General features: G+C 36.1%; 1 protein-coding gene across 17 annotated transcripts in view; it reads right to left on the bottom strand.

Annotated features, from left to right (window-relative positions):
* Nucleotides 1–19,237, bottom strand: part of ANKS1B (ankyrin repeat and sterile alpha motif domain containing 1B) — a 1,177,049-nt gene that overhangs the window by 425,543 nt on the left and 732,269 nt on the right. For 6 of the 17 annotated variants that reach the window (XM_053582543.1, XM_053582542.1, XM_053582541.1 and 3 more), the window contains exon 1: nucleotides 1,202–1,803. In XM_053582543.1, the coding sequence (XP_053438518.1) occupies nucleotides 1,202–1,405 (204 nt within the window). In that variant the 5' untranslated portion in view covers nucleotides 1,406–1,803. Of the gene's footprint in view, nucleotides 1–1,201; nucleotides 1,804–19,237 lie in introns of those variants that run through there. The other 11 variants (XM_053582560.1, XM_053582555.1, XM_053582557.1 and 8 more) reach the window with 3 other exon arrangements.

Below are 19,237 nucleotides of genomic sequence, written 5' to 3'. Positions count from 1 at the left end.
GCTCTATGTCTTGTTATATGTATGCCTTTTTGTATTTTATAAAGCTCACAGGCATGCAGACTTTTGGAGAGCGAGCCGAAGTTGAACAATTTGAATAATCTTTAAATCTGCAACAGCCAAGTCAAGCTTGGAGAGAAAACGATCTCAAATAGAAATAAAAAGACCTGAATGCGTCTCGGTGTTCTGTTATCAGTTCTGGTATTAGTAAGCTGCAGGTGTCAGCCCCTGATTTAGGAATAGCTATTACTTATTTCTACAAACCATTTATGTTCAACACGCCTCTGTCATGTAGGTCTCTCTAAATTTACAGATTAGTGAAATGTGCGATGGGACCTTCAACGCAAGGAAAGGTAAGAAGAGCTGTGACGTAGCTAAACAAGGGGGAACTGATGAGCATTGAGAGAGGTATGGAAATGATTAGAAAGCTGGAGTGTCGGTCTCTACACCTCCTCATCCTCCCTTCTCACCTATATGCATCCCGGTGGCAAGTTTGCACATGTCACAGCTTTAGACTGCATGAAAATTCAGGAATACACGAATGCACTCAGTCTCTCTGTCAACTCTTTCTAAATATTGATAGGTAATGAACCAAAGTGTTTGCTTTCTACCCAAAGTCATAAACAATACTTCACTCAGCAGGTGTAAGCAAGTGCATGCTCTCCATAATTGACCATCAAAGCAGTTTGCTAACGAACTGAAGGTTGTCTACACGATGTCAACTGTTTATTGAACACTTTGCAGGAAAGAAAATGCTCTTCACACTGTAAACATAGCCCATTGTCTAATTAATCACTAAATGCTGGTGCTCAAGTGAAATAATATATTTCAGGACTCCAGCATGAACTGAAGACTCAGATAATCTACCTGGGTGTTCTAAGACCACCAATTTCTAACAATATAGATCACACAAAGAACGACAGGAAGAATATAAATGTCAGTCTTCTTTCCCTGTCTATAAATAGTACTCTCACCGGTTCATTCATATAACACACATGTCTATAGATGCATCCAGATCTCATTTTTCAGCAAGTGTCTATATGTACACGGTAAGTTCAGTCCTACGGGCATCCAATGTTCCGATGCAATTACATATACAAAACTGACGGATTTTGGTGCAAACGAGGCTGCCTCTGAGCCATGTAAGACACATAAGAAGCGAAGACAGACAAAAGCAGCTCCGTGGACACAGAGCGCATCTTACCATAAACTGTACATTGTCAAATCCATTAGCCATCAGGTGGTTCTCGTACTGAGGTAGCCCAATGCTTTCCAACCATTGTCCCACTGTTTGGACAGGGCATCTGGGTCCTGTAAGAGGATGGAGAGGGAAGCGTTTAAGCAGGGAGTAGCCGTCCACGGGGTAATAGCGGTAGTCCTGGGCTGAGAGGTGGCATTGCCACATCATGCTCCGGGGAAAGTTGCTATCAAAGGAGCCCGCCAGCTTGACAGATTAATGTTCTCAGCGAGAGAGCAAAGTCAGAAGTAAAACATAGTTTGCCAGGCAGGCTGCGGAGTATGACTTGATCCTAGCTCCACATTTCTTATATATTAATCTTTACTACCGACCAGCACGTCATACAGCCCCCAAAACCAGGCAGCAGAGGACGGCATATCAAGCTGTCAGCTTGGGCTGGTCTGCGTTCTATGTGATTGTTGGAGTACTCCACAATGAGCAATGCACAGCCGGCAGCCAGAATTCTTTTTATCAAGTACTCCTACACTCATCAGTATGCGACTCCATGCTCCCCCTCGCTCGCTCCCCTTCATTACCCAGCCCAGGCTACACCTCGCATTTTCAATAATAGCCATCAGATAAGGCAGATTTTTTTTGTCTGCAAGCTGTAAGCTGCTGCTGCTGCTTCCTCCTACACACCCATCCAAGCGTCAATCTTGAATGATGAGAGCAGTCAAAACAAATGCAGAAAATAGCAAGATTCAAAAGCAAACCCAAGTGCTTCCATCTGAATTGAATCTTCATACTGGTTATACGTTACAGAGCTATTTGTTGTGGAATTTTACGTTTCAAAAGACACCGGGAAAAGCGAAGCTTGAACTACAGCTGATAATAGAGCTCACTACAGGTTCCCTTTCCCCCCCTTTCCTTCCTTTCCTCCTTTTTCTTCTTCTTCTTCTTTTTTTTTTAAATGCAGCACAGACACATATTTCTGATCTAAAGCCTTACAGTGTTTAGCAAAAAAAAAAAATTATCCTCGTTACCATGCTGGGGTGAAAATGAACCTCTCTGAAATATATTTATTTTCCTTTTTGATTACAGCAAATACAGAAACAGCATCGCGATCTCGAAGTCAAGATAATTTATTTCTCGTTTGCAGGGCTTCTTCCAAACAAAAATATGATTAGGCACAAGACATCCCTTTCCTCTCTGATATTTATAACCCAGTCCATCAGGCTTACCATTCTAAATTAGCTATCAAGGTAACATTAACTGGGTAGAATTTTTTTTAATAAAGAAGAGGAGCCCCAACCAAAAATAATTCAGGGAAAACAGATGCAAACGTGTGAGTTTTACTGAATGGCAGACAGAGTGAGTAATTTATTTAATAATTAGGAGAAACCAGAGATTAATAATAGAACCCACAGGACTTGATTGTCAGAAGGAATAGGCTCTTAAGATCAGGGGAGGACTCACAGGAAGGTTATTCTAACCTGTCTCCTAGCATAGGAAACCCTTATTACAACATTCCTCGGGGAATATTCTCCAACTTCTGCTTGCATACTGCCTGTGACGGAGCTCTCACTACTTCTCATGAAGTCTTTGTGTATCAGAGAGATATTTCACTTGCTTCTACTCCCTGGTTCCAGCTCTGCCTTCGGAGCTGCACAGATTGAGAACAGTACCTCTTCTATATAAAGCACTTTAAAAATTAAAGATAATTCTTTCATTCCCCCTAGAGCAGCACCTGGCACATAGTAAGTGCCCAACACACAGTTATTAAATAAATGAAACATCACTTTTCTTCACTGCTCCCAACCTCATTTTTCTCTATTTTCTTTCTCTTTTTTAAGGACATTGTCAAGCTCCCTGGCACAGAGACATTAAAATCCTCAAAACATTTTGTGCTCTTCTTTCACTGTTGACATCAGTCCCCAAGTTCTATCATCCCTCATCATGTGTCATCCGTTTCCTGATTCTGTTTGCTTTTTTATGTTTACAGAACCTTCATCTACTTTGATTTAGCTCTTAGTTCAAGCCTCACTTGTCTAATGCAACAATGACCTGTATGTTGGTCTTCCTACCTCTGATATTTAAAAAAATCTATTTTATACATAGTGTCAGAATAATCTAAAACACAGTTTTGATTCCTATTCCCTGTTTCAAACCCTACTGTGGTTTTCCATTGGATTCACAATAAACTGCCAACTCTTCTGGTGACATTTTGGGGTCTTCATGATTGAGTGCAAATCATCTAACTTTATTTCCCCTTCCCCAATGCTCCAGCCAGGGGAGATTACCAGCTGGTCTGTAAAGACAACCTGTAATGTGCTTTGGTTAGTTTTATTATGTCCCCACATTTTTGCCCATTTGTTGGCTTTGGATCAGATGCTATTCCTTCATGAAACCTTTTCTAATCCTCCCTAACAGGAATAAATAACTTTCTTCTCTGTCATAAATGTTATTTTCAGATGCTCTATTATAACAAATATTTTCTGCCTTACTTTATAGTTGGTTGAGTACAAGACTTATTCTTGAAAGTGAGGAACACGCCTTGTTAATATTGAACATAGTAGGACTACAGGATTTACCTGCTCAACAAAATAATATAATTGCACAATTTAAAGTAGAAAAAAATCCTTCTATTTTTAAAAATACAAATTTTTAACCTCATCCCAAATATCTGTATTCTTTATTAAAATGAAAATAGCTTAATTGCTACATAGAATTTTCCTATCTGGCTTTTTTGTTGTTGTTGTTCATGATCTTTCATCCTCTTTGAATAAACATCCCCGGGTAGATGACATTGTACGTGAGTATATTTTACCACGGATTTGTTCTAGATCTTTTACAAAGATCAAAGAGCTTGTAGTAGTTTATGAATCATAGGAGATACTGAAAACAAGGTGGTATTTGTCCCTGGCTAGCTCTAAAGCTCTCGTAACCTACAAGGAAAGATAAATCGCATTATAGCTTCTCCTAAGGTCACATCCACAATGTTCCTTCTGATCATATTACATTATGAGTAGTTGAATACACTTCACCAAAGTGTACAAACAGTTTCTTGGCTTAGCAAGGCATATGTTGATTTCCTAGCTCTTCAAATCCTCTCATCTGTTAAAAATGCAAACCAGAGGCCAGGTGCCTCGCAGAGCACCGCATACATCCTAGGTGCTAAATGAATGAACGCAGGAATGAGTGAATGACACTGGAAATGGCTTTCTTGAATTCTCATTCCTTAATAAACACAGAGTGAGAGAGGGAGGTGGGAATTATTTCAAGGTTCAGATGGCTATATTAAAACACATCTCTGAGCAAATACTGGTTATTAATCACTTTACAAATCTTTATATACTATCTCACTTTCATTCTTTTAACTACCTGATCCTCCATTTTCTATTCAATAATTATCATATGTTAGCAAAATTTTATACCACAGGGAAAAAGGGGGTTTGGGAGAGGGTAGGGTAGAGGCAGGTGGCGAGAGGGAGGGAAAAGAAAGAGATCCTAAGTCACGTTAGTTGTTTGTGGTTGTGTGAAAGTATTTTCTCATGGGTCAAACTCTAAAAGAACCCTGGTTCAGGTCTGAAGATCTTTTTATAGTGTTTTCATATATTTCTCACTTTACTTAAAATATGTTCTTGGAGTCTTAAAGCTCTTAAAGTCTAACAGTGCGTTATTGGGAAGTTTCCTTTCCTCAAAGTGAAGCAAGAGGAGGGAAATGAACAAGAGTAATTTGGGGCTCCGTGTCCTAGGCATTGTGGGGTGGATTATTACTCTCATGTACAGATAAGGAAACTTAAGCTCAGAGTATTTGATGAAACCACACATTTTCATTGGCATAGACTTAAAAAAAATAATTCTAGGGGTTCTATTCCACAATGGCAGTGTGAGGAGCTCCACAGTCTAATCCCTAGACAAAAATGTGTAACTTGAAAATTGCAAAAAAACAAACAAAATCCACCCAATAAAAAGCCAAAAATAGGGACCAAAAACACCCCACCCAAACCCACCACCACAATTTAAAGTCTCTGCAAAGTGTCCTAAGAGCATATTTAGGTGAAGAAATGTTTATTCAAAGAAAATCTACTAAAGCTTGGTAAGAACAGAGGGATTCTGTGGCCCTGGAGCCATGGCTTGCTTCCTCTCCCCTCGTACCCCAAATCATCTCCATAGAAGCCATGCCCCGGATGGTGTGTCCAAGATCTGAGCTCCGCTTTCCTCAGATCCCGAAGGATGTGGTGTAATACCTTATCAAAGGGGAAGGCTAGCATTTTCAATCTCCTCTAACTCTAAACTGTAGAAATCAGATTCCTGGTGAGTGTGACTGAGAGGTGTGGGGTTCCCATCATCCATTCAGCCCCATTCATAGACTGGAGAGTCAATCCCAGTTGCAGAAGGCCAAGAATTATTTGAGTATAGGCTGGAGGTTCCACCCCATTGCTGACCAGTGCCTGAAAGAGAGTCTTGATGGTGATTTTGCCTAAGGAGAAAGAGTCAGTCCATAAAGACAGGAAGCTCTAGAGCTTTCTCCCAGGAGATTCACTCTGTATAGGAAACAGTGTTTGAGGAAGTTCAAACCTAAAGATGTTATCAAAATCAATGGGGATTTTGGTAATACACAAGGAAAAGGAGGCTAGTAGCTCTATTAGGGCAATAAGCTAAAGGGTAGGTTAATTAGTTTTAGAGCATCAGAGAAATAGTTAAGAAAAGTCCTGCCAAGGTCAAAACAAACTTCAAAGATTGGATCCAAAAATTTGTCCTGCCCAAATTTAATCCGACCAGACTCTGGAGCTATTCATACCCTCAGGGAATTGTCAAAAAACAATAGAGCAACAAGCAAGCAATTAGTGGAGCCTAATGTGATATCAGTTGAGATGAGACAGACAACACTATCTGAAGACTGGGGAAAGAGGCAAAGTGAGTCCTGCTATAACCACTGTTGTCTGAAGATGACTGTGAGGATGGCCACGGACACAGCCTTACAAGGGAATATTACTTGGCAATAAAAATAAGTTAAGTGCTCATATGTTACAACATGAATGAACCTTGAAAATATCACACTAAGTGAAAAAAGCCAGTCACAAAAGATGATCTATCATGTGATTCTATTTATATAGACTGTTCATTCTGGACAAATATATAGAAACAGAAAGTAAATTAGGGGTTGCCTAGGGCTGGGGAAGGGAATTTGGGAGGAAATGGGGAGTGACTATTATTAGATAAGGGGTTTCTTTTTAGAGTGATGAAGATGTTTTAAAATTGTGATGATGATGGTATAACTGTGAATATACTAAAAACTGAATTATGCATTTTAAATGGACTAATTGAATGATACATAAACTATATCTCAATATACTTATAATTTGAATAATAATCATATAATAGTAAATCATGTAAAATGACAGTAAAAGAATTCTTTAAACTTCCTTAAATATAAAGAACAACACACATACACATAACCAATATAAATGTACATTGTAATTATTTCATTTATACCAGTATTTTTATCTTTAGAGCTTTGTTATTGATTTTTCTTCTCTATTTCCCTTTGTGACTCCTCTCTGTATTCTTTTCTGTAATCTGTACCATCCATCCTCCCTGCAGGATTATTCAATAGGTATCATCCATCCTCCCTGCAGGATTATTCAATTATTCAATAGGCAACTTATAATCAAATAATGATAATGTGACAATGTGACTATCATTATTTGATTATAAGTTACCTATTATCAAATAACACACACAGCAGCAGCTACATTCAGATATATGTGTATGTCAGGGTGTTTGGGCATTGTTTCATAAAATAGAATCATTACACTCACTTTTCTGAATCTTACTTTGCCATTTAATATCTTATACAAAATCTACCAAGCAAATCAAAGTTCTAATTTATTATTTTTAACTTAAAAATAATTGTGTAATAGACCATAATGTAGCTGTACCAGTGCCTATTCAATTCTTTGCCCAACACTGCTAGATTCATTCCTTTATGTGTCTTTAAAAATTTTTACTTTGAGATAATTGTCAATTTACATGCAGTTATAAGAAATAATATACAGAGAGAAACAGAGAAAGTCAGAGACAGAGATAGATTTTGTATAGACTTTACCCAGTTTTACCCAATGGTGAAATTTCATATAACTTTAGTACAATATCATAATATCACCACCAGGTAACTGGCACCACCAGTGCATGGAAAAAATCGGAAAAAATATCTATTACCTTATTTATATTTCACTTGTTTTATATGCTTATTTGTGTGTGTGTGTATGTGTTTAGTTCTATGCAATTTTATCACATGTATAGATCATGTGGCTATCATAATAGTTGGGATAACTGGCACCACCAGTGCATGGAAAAAAATCGGAAAAAATATCTATTACCTTATTTATATTTCACTTGTTTTATATGCTTATTTGTGTGTGTGTGTGTGTGTATGTGTTTAGTTCTATGCAATTTTATCACATGTATAGATCATGTGGCTATCATAATAGTTGGGATACAGACAGTACCATAGCAAGAAACCCTCTCGGTACCTCTCCATAGCCATGGCCAATTCCCTTCCTTTCCCATTTCTTAACACCCCTGGCAACTATTGTCATCCATCTCTCTCATTTTGTCATTTCAAAAATGTTGCATGCATAGAATCATATGGTATGTCAATGCTGAGGTTTCGCTATTTTCATTCAGCATAAACCCTCCAAAATTCACTCAAATTATTCTGTGTGTCAGTAGCTCGTTCCTTTTTATTTCTGCGTAGTATTCCATGGTAGGATGCATCACATTATTTACCCATTCTTTCTCCAGAGTGGCTGTGCCATTTTACATTCTCATCCACATTTATAAATGATCCAGTTTTCTCACAACGTCACTAGCATTTGGTGCCATCACTATTTTTTTTTTTTTTTAGTCATTCTAAGTGGTATGTAGTGATACATCATCGTGGTTTTAATTTGTATTTCCTTCATGCCTAGTTGTCCTTAAGTATATTTTTATGTGCTTGTTTGTCATTTGTGTGTCTTTTTGGTGAATTGTCTGTTCATGTCTTTTGCTCATTTCCTAACTGGATTTTTTTCTTTAGTATTGAGTTGTAGGAGTTCCTAATGTAGTCTAGATGTCAGATATTTATTGGGTTTTTGATTACTTTTTTCCTTTTATGGATATGCTTTTGGTTTCTACCTCATTAAAAATTATCATTTAAAAAATGTGTCTCATAAATAGCCAGCAGCTGTAATTTTTTAAATCTGGAGTTTTAAAACCTGCAATCTAACCTAATGGCTTTCATTTTAATGGGCAAATACAATTTAGGGTAATGACAGTTGTACTTAATTTTAATCATTCACCCTATTTTATGTTTATATTTATTTACATGGTTATTTCCTCATTTTCTTTTTCTTTATTTTTAGTGGTCTTATAACATAGCAGTTTTCTTTTATTAACTTTGAGATTCTGAGATATTTCTCCATTCCCCTTAGGGTTACTTTATTTTTCCCTGTGGTACTGATCAGATCTATAAGTTTCTATGATAATTTGATCATAAGTTGCCAATTTATCCCTCCCTAAGATACTCAATATTTCTCTTACTCCAGCAGAATCAGACCTATGGAATGCTTTCTCTTCTCCATTCTCCCTTTCCTACAATCACATGTGATTTCTGAAATGATTTTCCTTTCTATCTGCCTTATTCCAACTAGTTCTTAGGTTTTACTATTTTAGTAAATAGTCTATCACTAGAATTTCCTCATAGTAAATGCCTTCAATTTAAAGAGTCCAAATTTAGAATAAATGTCGCACACTCCCAGTTGGTGTAAATATATCAATTTGGATTTAATTATCGTAAAGGTTCATTGGCCAATACTGCATACCCTATAACTATCCTCATCTTGAGATTTCTGTTTTTATTTATTTGTAGTTTTGTTAGAATATTTTCTAATATATTCAGAAAATATTTTGAATTGATTAGTATTAAAAACATAGTATATCAAAATTTGTGAGATGCGTTTAAAGTGGTACTTACAAAGAAATGCCTAGAACTAAATGCCTACATTAGATAGGCAGGGATACTTACCATTATACTAATGAGGAAAAATGCCTACATTAGAAATAAAGAGAATTTCAAACTAATAACCTGTGCATCTACCTTAAGAAATGAAACTAAGAAGAAAAATAATACCAAAAGTAAGCAGAAGTAAGAAAATAAAGATCAGAGAGGAAATAAACAATAGAAAATCAGTAGGGAAAAATCAATGAAACCAAAAGCTGTTCTTTGAGACGATTAGTAAAATTGGTAAACCTCTATTTAGGCTGATCAGAAAAAAAAAGGAATGAATTATTAATTAAATCAGGAATGAGAAAAGTAACAGTTTTACAGATATTACACAAGATAATAAAGGAATAATATGAATAAATTTATGACAGTACAACAACTTAGATGAAATGTGAAACTTAGTAAATGTAGAATATAAATGTCTTAATGCAATAACTAAGAAAATGCCAGGAAGGCTATGTTAACCAGTGTGATGAAAATGTGTCAAACTGTTTATAAAACCAGTGTATGGTGCCCCATGATCACATTAATGTACACAGCTATGATTTAATAAAAAAAAATAAAAATAAAAATAAACTTAAAAGAAAAAAAGAAATGACAAATTCTTTGAAAGGTACAAACAACCAAAGCTTCCTCATTAAGAAGTTCATAATTGACTACTGTCTATTAAAGCAATTACATATTTGTAATTAAAACCTTCACACGCAAAATATTCCAAGCCTCCCCAACTTCAGTGGTAAATTCTACTAAACATATAAGGAAGAAATAATACCAGTCTTATAGAAAATTGTTCAGAAAATTAAAGAGAGAATAATTGCAGACTCATTCTATGAGGACAGCATTATTCTGATCCCCAAATTAGATCAAGACATTGGTATATATATACCAACATCTGTCTTGGACTTAGATATAAAAATTTCAACTGAATTTTGTCAAATAGTATCCAACAATATACACAAGGTAATTCAATATGACCAAGTAGGGTTTATGCCAATAATGCTAGGTTTCTTAAACATTTGAGAATCAATTACTGTAATTCACCATATTAATTAACTAATAAAGAAAAACAATATAATCACCTCAGTGGATGCAAGAGAAGCATTTGAGAAAATCCAACATCTATTCCTCATAGAAACTCTCAGCACACTAGAAAGGAATTTCTTAACCTGATAAGAAAGCATTTATAAACAATCTATAATTAGCACCAGACTTAATTGTGAAAAACTGAAGCCTTTCCTGCTAGTTTAGGAAAAAGGCAAGGATATCCACTCACAACACTTCTATCCAACATTATACCAGAGTTCTAGCCAGTGCAATAAGTTATGAAAAAAGAAACAAAATGCATCCATATTGAAAAGGAAGAAGTAAAACATGACATGATTTTCATTGCATAAAATCCCGTGAGATCTACATAAAAGTTACCAGAAATAATAAGAGAGTTTAGCAAGGTTGTTGGATACAAGATCAATATACAAAAATCAATTGTATTTCTCTATTTCAATACTATACTAACAATAAACAATCAGAACTTGCAATAAAAACCAATATAATTTACAAATCACCAATGCCATGAAATTCTAAGGAATAAATCCGTCAAGAAATGTGTCAAACCTGTACACTTAAAATTGTAAAACACTGTTGGGAGAAATATACATGACTTAAAAAAATGGAAAGATATACTGTGTTCATGAATTGGCAGACTCAACATTGTTAACATGTCAGTTCTTGCCAAATACATCTATAGATTAAATGTAATACCAATCAAAATCCAAGCAGGTGCTTTGTTTGGTAGAAATTGTCAAGTTTCTCCTAAATTTCACATGAAATGCAAAGGACCCAGAACAACAAAAACAACTTAAAAATAAAAAAAGAAAGAAAGGACAAAATGTACATTACCTGACTTGAATAATTATTACAAAGTTACAGCCCTCAAGACAATGGGATATTGGTGACAAAATAGACAAATAGATCAATGAAATAGAACAGAGAACTCAATAGACGGATGTACAGAGGGTCAACTGATTTCTGACAAAGATGAAAAAGCAATTCTGTGGTGAAAAGAGAGACTTTTCAACGAATTATGCTAAAACAAAAGAAGACCCATATGCAAAAAAATAAAATTTGAAACACATCTTTCTTTTTCTATATAATAATTTGCTCAAAATTCATCATAGGTCTAAACGTATAATCTAAAACTATAAACTTTATCTAGAAGAAAATTAGGAAAAACTTCAGGGAAAGTCTTCATCTCAGGTTAGGCATTAGATGTACAATTCTAAAAGAAAAATTGATAACCTTAATCAAAATTTTTAAAAAATGCTCTTTGAAAGATGTTGGTAAGAGAATGAAAAACAAACTATTGATTAGAAAAAAACATTTGTAAATCATATCTTGTTACAAATATATAAAATCCTCTCCAAACTCAGTAATAAGGAAACAAACAAACCAGTTTTTAAAAATGGGCGAAAGATCTGAACAGACACTTCACTAGAGAAGATATATGGATGGAAAATAAACATATCAAAAGATGCTCAACACTGTTAGTCATTAGGAAAATGCAAGTGAAGACCACCATGAGACACCACATATTAGAATGTCTAAAATTAAAAAGGAAAGACCAAGTGTTACAATGGTGCAAATCAAGCAGGACTCTACTTGGGGATGTAAAGTGGTACAACCACTTTGGAAAACAGTTTGTTAGTTCTTTATAATTTTTTTTTTTTTTTTGCAGTTTTTGACTGGGCTGGGTTTGAACCCACCACCTCCAGTATATGGGGCAGGCGCCCTACTCCTTTGAGCCACAGGTGCCACCAGTTTGTTAGTTCTTTAAAAAGTCAAATATACATTTACTACATGACCCAGGTATCCTGATGCTGAGTATTTACCCAAGAGAAATAAAAGCATATGTCATATAAATGTTTATAGCAGCTTTATTTACAATAGCCAACAACTGGACACAACCTAAAAGTCTGTCAACAGATGAATGGATAAACACAATGTGGTACATCTATACAACCAAGTATTACCCAGCAATAATGCTGTTATCTCAGGAATGAGTTAGTTTTAGGTCGGGGGGGAGGGTAGTGGGTTCCTGATGAAAAGGATGAGTTTAGCCTACTTCCCTCCCTCTCTCACTTCTACCATCTACCCTTCCACCATGGGAAAACCCTCACCACAAGCTGGCACCATGCTTTTGGAATTCCCAGCCTTCAGAACTGTGAGCTAAATAAGTTTAGTCTGACTGGATACAAAAACTGAAGCCAGATATCTGCTGCATACAAGAATCGCATCTAACATTAAAAGACAAATGTAGACTCAAGGTGAAGGGATGGTCATCTATATTCCAGGCAAATGGAAAGCAGAAAAAAGGAGGTGTTGCAATCCTGTTCGCAGATGCAATAGGCTTTAAACCAACCAAAATAATTAAGGATAAGGATGGACACTTCATATTTGTTAAAGGTAATACTCAATATGATGAGATCTCTATTATTAATATTTATGCACCCAACCACAACGCACCTCAATTTATAAGAGAAACTCTAACAGACATGAGCAACTCAAATTCCTCCACTTCCATAGTAGTTGGAGATTTTAACACCCCTTTAGCAGTGCTGGACAGATTCTCCAAAAAGAAGCTAAGCAAAGAAATTTTAGATTTAAACTCAACCATTCAGCATCTGGACTTAATGGACATCTACAGAACATTTCATCCCAACAAAACTGAATACACATTCTTCTCATCAGCCAAAATCGACCACATCCTAGGCCACAAATCTAACCTCAGCAAATTTAAAAAAATAGAAATTATTCCTTGCATCCCCTTAGACCATCATGGAATAAAAGTTGAACTCAATAACAACAGGAACCTGCATACCCATACAAGAACATGGAAGCTAAACAACCTTATGCTGAAGGATAGGCGGGTTATAGATGAGATTAAGAAGGAAATCACCAAATTTTTGGAACTAAACAACAATCAGGGCACGAATTACCAGAACCTCTGGGATTCTGCAAAGGCAGTCCTAAGATGGAAATTTACAGCACTGCAAGCCTTCCTCAAGAAAATGGAAAGAGAGGAAGTTAATAACTTAATGGGACATCTCAAGCAACTGGAGAAGTAAGAACATTCCAACCCCAAACCCAGCAGAAGAAAAGAAATAACCAAAATTAAAGCAGAGCTAAATGAAATTGAAAACAAAAGAACTATACAATAGATCAATAAATCCAAAAGTTGTTTTTTTGAAAAGATCAACAAAATAAACCTCTGGCCAACCTAACCAGGAAAAAAAGAGTAAAATCTCTAATTTCATCAATCAGAAATGGTAATGATAAAATAACAACAGACCCTTCAGAAATTCAAATAATCCTTAACGAATACTACAAGAAACTCTACTCTCAGAAATATGAAAATCTAAAAGAACTAGACCAATACCTGGAAGTACACCACCTACCAAGACTTAGCCAGAACGAAATGGAAATGTTGAACAGGCCTATATCAAGTTCTGAAATAGCATCAACTATACAAAATCTCCCTAAAAAGAAAAGCCCAGGACCAGATGGTTTTACGTCAGAATTCTACCAAACCTTTAAAGAACTAGTACCTATACTACTAAACCTCTTCCAAAATATAGAAAAAGAAGGAATATTACCCAACACATTCTATGAAGCAAACATCACCTTGATCCCAAAACCAGGGAAAGACCCAACAAGAAAAGAAAATTATAGACCAATATCACTAATGAATATTGATGCAAAAATACTCAATAAGATCCTAACAAACAGAATCCAACAACACATCAAAAAAATTATACACCTCAACCAAGTGGGATTTATCACAGGGTCTCAAGGCTGGTTCAATATACGTAAATCTATAAATGTAATTCAACACATAAACAAACTAAAAAATAAGGACCATATGATTCTTTCAATTGATGCAGAAAAAGCTTTTGATAATATCCAGTATCCCTTCATGATCAGAACACTTAAGAAAATTGGTATAGAAGGGACATTTCGTAAACTAATAGAGGCCATCTACAGCAAACCCACAGCCAATATCGTATTGAATGGAGTTAAATTGAAATCATTTCCACTTAGATCAGGAACCAGGCAAGGTTGCCCATTATCTCCATTGCTCTTTAACATTGTAATGGAAGTTTTAGCCATTGCAATTAGGGAAGAAAAGGCAATCAAGGGTATCCACATAGGATCAGAAGAGATCAAACTTTCACTCTTCGCAGATGATATGATTGTATATCTGGAAAACACTAGGGATTCTACTACAAAACTTTTAGAAGTGATCAAGGAATACAGCAATGTCTCAGGCTACAAAATCAACACCCATTAACCTGTAGCCTTTATATACACCAACAATAACCAAGCTGAAAAAACAGTCAAGGACTCTATTCCTTTCACAGTAGTGCCAAAGAAAATGAAATATTTGGGAGAATACCTAACAAAGGATGTGAAAGATCTATACAAAGATAACTATGAAACCTTAAGAAAAGAAATAGCTGAAGATGTTAACAGATGGAAAAACATACCATGCTCATGGCTGGGAAGAATCAACAGTGTTAAAATGTCCATACTACCCAAAGCAATATACAATTTTAATGCAATTCCTATTAAAGCTCCATTGTCATATTTTACAGATCTTAAAAAAATAATACTTTGTTTTATATGGAATCAGAAAAAACCTCAAATAGCCAAAACATTACTCAGCAATAAAAACAAAGCAGGAGGAATCACACTGCCAGACCTCAGACTGTACTATAAATCGATAGTGATCAAAACCGCATGGTACTGGCACAAAAGCAGAGAAGTAGATGTCTGGAACAGAATAGAGAATCAAGAGATGAATCCAGCTACTTACCATTATTTGATCTTTGACAAGCCAATTAAAAACATTCAGTGGGGAAAAGATTCCCTATTTAACAAATGGTGCTGGGTAAACTGGCTGGCAACCTGTAGAAGATTGAAACTGGACCCACACCTTTCACCATTAACTAAGATAGACTCTCACTGGATAAAAGATTTAAACTTAAGACTTGAAACTATAAGAATACTTGAAGAAAGTGCAGGGTAAACTCTCGAAGGAATCAGCCTGGGTGAATATTTTATGAGGGGGATTCCCCAAGCAATTGAAGCAGTGTCAAAAATACACTACTGGGACCTGATCAAACTAAAAAGCTTCTGCACAGCCAAGAACATAGTGAGTAAAGCAAGCAGACAGCCCTCAGAATGGGAGAAAATATTTTCAGGTTATACCTCTGATAAAGGTCTAATAACCGGAATCCACAGAGAACTCAAATGTATTAGCAAGAAAAGAACACGTGATCCCATCTCAGGGTGGGAAAGGGACTTGAAGAGAAACTTCTCTAAAGAAGACAGACACACAATCTACAAACATATGAAAAAAAGCTCATCATCCTTAATCATCAGAGAAATGCAAATCAAAACTACTTTGAGATACCACCTAACCCCAGTAAGAGTAGCCTGCATAACAAAATCCCCAAACCAGAGCTGTTGGCGTGGATGTGGAGAAAAGGGCACACTTCTACACTGCTGGTGGGAATGCATACTAATACGTTCCTTCTGGAGGGATGTTTGGAGAATACTTAGAGACCTAAAAATAGACCTGCCATTTGATCCTATAATTCCTTTACTAGGTTTATACCCAGAAGACCAAAGTCACAATATAACAAAGACGTCTGTACCAGAATGTTTATTGAAGCCCAATTCATAATCGCTAAGTCATGGAAGAAGCCCAAGTGCCCATCGACCCATGAATGGACTAGCAAATTGTGGTACATGTATACCATGGAATATTATGCAGCCTTAAAGAAAGATGGAGACTTCACCTCTTTCATGTTCACATGGATGGAGCTGGAACATATTCTTCTTAGCAAAGTATCTCAGGAATGGAAGAAAAAGTATCCTTTGTACTCAGCTTTGCTATGAAGCTAAATTACAGCTTTCACATGAAGGCTATAACCCAACTATAGCACAAGACTATGGGAAAAGGGCCAAGGAAGGGGAAGGGAGGTGGGAGGTTTTGGTGGAGGGAGGATAATGGGTGGGGCCACATCTACAGTGCATCTTAGAATGGGTACAGGCGAATCTTACTAAATGCAGAATACAAATGCCTACATACAGTAACTAAGAAAATGCCATGAAGGCTATGTTGAACAGTTTGATGAGAATATTTCAGATTGTATATGAAACCCACACATTGTACCCCTTGATTGCACTAATGTACACAGCTATGATTTAACAATAAAAAAATGGTCAAAAAATGTTTAGTCTTTTTATAAATTAAAAATAAGAAGGGATGAAGAGTTGATATACCCAACACATAGATGATCAAAATAATTTTGCAGATTGAAGGAAACCAGAGCCCCCCTCCTCAAATGACTATGTTCTGTATGATTCCACTTAAAGATTATCTAGAAAGTACAACTTATCTATAGTTAGAAAACAGATGAGGGGCTACCCAGTGATTGGAAGAAGAGGCATCAAGAAACCTTTGGGGGTGATGAATATGTCTATTATCTTGATGATGGTAATGGCTTCATAGGTGTGTACATTTGTCTGTTATCAAAGAATACACTTTATTAAGCCCAGGAGTTGGAGGTTGCTGTGAGCTGTGTGAGGCCACGGCACTCTACCGAGGGCCATAAAGTGAGACTCTGTCTCTACAAAAAAAAAAAAAAAAAAAAGAATACACTTTAAATATGTACAGTTGTAGGTGAATTATGCCTCAGTAAACTTAGTTTAAGGGGTAAAAAATAAAATAGGTAAGAAAAAGAAATCAAGAATGATGGGAAGGAAAGTGACTTATTTGAGATAAAACAGTCAGGGACTGTGTCTCTGAAAAGGTGGAATTTGAGCATAGAATTGACTATAGTGAGGGAATAAGCCATCCTGATATTTAGGAAAAGAGAGTTACAGACAGTGGAAACAGTTAGGTTCAAAGGTCAATATTCCTCTCTATATTGTAATGCCATGGTGATCCTGAGAGGTGAAACACTGTTCTCCTTAATTTCGGCATGTTCTTAGTATCATTCTCACTGTTAGTATACGGCCATGAAGGTCTAGTAGACTGAGATGATTATGCTCTTACTCCAGGACATAGTCTGACAACTGTTACAATTGTATTAAATAAATCCATAATATTATGTTTCTAAAAATTAATTTTCTCTCCTTAATGATCCGAGAAATGCAGATCAAAACCACTTTGAGATATCATCTAACTCCAGGAAGATTAGCCCACATCACAAAATCCTAAAACCATAGATGTTGGTGTGGATGTGGAGGTAAGGGAACACTTCTGCACTGCTGGTGGGAATGCAAACTAATACATTCCTTTTGGAAAGATGTTTGGAGATCACTTAGGGATCTAAAAACAGACCTGCCATTCGATCCTGCAATTCCTCTACTAAGTACATAGCTAGAAGACCAAAAAACACTTTATAAAAAAGATATTTGCACCAGAATGTATATTGTAGCCCAATACATAATTGATAAGTCATGGATGCCCATCAACCCATGAATGGATTAATAAATTGTGGTATATGAACACCATGGAATATTATGCAGCCTTAAAAAAGACAGAGACTTTACCTCTTTTATGTTTCCATGGATGGAGCTAGAACATATTCTTCTTAGCAAAGTATCTCAAAAACAGAAGAAAAAGTATCCAATGTACTCAGCCCTACTATGAAACCAATTTATATGCACCCACACTTCTATATAAATGCTACAACTACAGCCCAAGATGAAGGGGCAGAGGAGGGGGAGGGGAAGGATGGGTGGAGGAAGGGTAATGGTGGAACCACAGCTATGGTGCATTTTACAAGGGTACATGTTAAATCTACCAAGTGTAGAATATAAATGTCTTAACACAATAACTAAGAAAATGCAGTGAAGCCTATGTTAACCAGTGTGATCACAGCATTTCAAATTGTATATAAAACCAGCACATTGCATTAATTGCATTAATGTACATAGTTATGTAACCATAATTGCATTAATGTACATAGTCATGATTTAAGAAGAAAAAAAAAGAAGAGGGCAACTAATATTCTGATTAATCTCACACATGTCTTAAGGTCTAATTAATCAGGGAGGAAGGTACTTCTTTCTACACTTTATTCATTCTTCAGCGTTTACTGATTTCTTCAACAAATATTTATAGAGTATCTCTTGTTCCAAGCATTTTGCTAGGCAGTGGGGGAGATAGCTTTGAATATCCCTGTGCAATTTATAGCCTACTGGAGAAAACTAGTTTATCATTTAGAAAAGCGCCATTTGAGATCAGAGGAGTAAAGACATAGAAACAGGACTTCTTACTGTGACCAGACAGAGAGGAGAAATGCATTAGAGAAAACACTACTTGCTTCTACAGATGTTACTTGGTGAGACTGATACAGCAGTTAAGATGAATAAAACGATGGGGCAGAGGCAGCTGTTAACAATATTTGTTCAGTAGGAAAATGACATTTGGGAAGGATGAAGGGAAACTTCTGGACAAGAGTTTAAAAAAGAAAAAGAAACTGGCTGAGCCTTCCAAAATGTGATAACTACCTGTTTATCCTAGCGTCAAGATAACTGACATGAGGCATGCATTTTTTTAAAGAACGTGAGCCTTTCCAGTAAAGTCATATGTAACATTAATAGAAAGGAGCTAATGTTTAGTGAGCACCTATCACGCCTTTTAGATATGTTATCTCATTTTGTAAAATGACAGCAATCATGTATTAAGCATTTACCGTGGTCAGGTTCTGTTCCTAAATGTTCTATACGTATTAGCTTATTTTTCTGTGAATTAGTAGTACTATTGTTATTGTTTCCTTTTCTAGGGAAGGGAAATGAGATACAGAGAAATTATAAGCAGTTTAAAGTCACCCAGTTAAATGGGAGTCCTAACAACTTGGGTCCAGATCGTGAGCTTTTAGCCACTACTCTATGCTGCTTTTCTGATTCACATGCACAGGACGGGAAAACTTGGTCTTTTG

This window comes from Nycticebus coucang, chromosome 3 (assembly GCF_027406575.1).
Source record: "Nycticebus coucang isolate mNycCou1 chromosome 3, mNycCou1.pri, whole genome shotgun sequence".
NCBI classification, from domain to species: domain Eukaryota; kingdom Metazoa; phylum Chordata; class Mammalia; order Primates; family Lorisidae; genus Nycticebus; species Nycticebus coucang.
The sequence above is the reverse complement of the archived record's forward strand: the minus strand, read 5'-3'. Positions and strand labels throughout refer to the sequence as shown.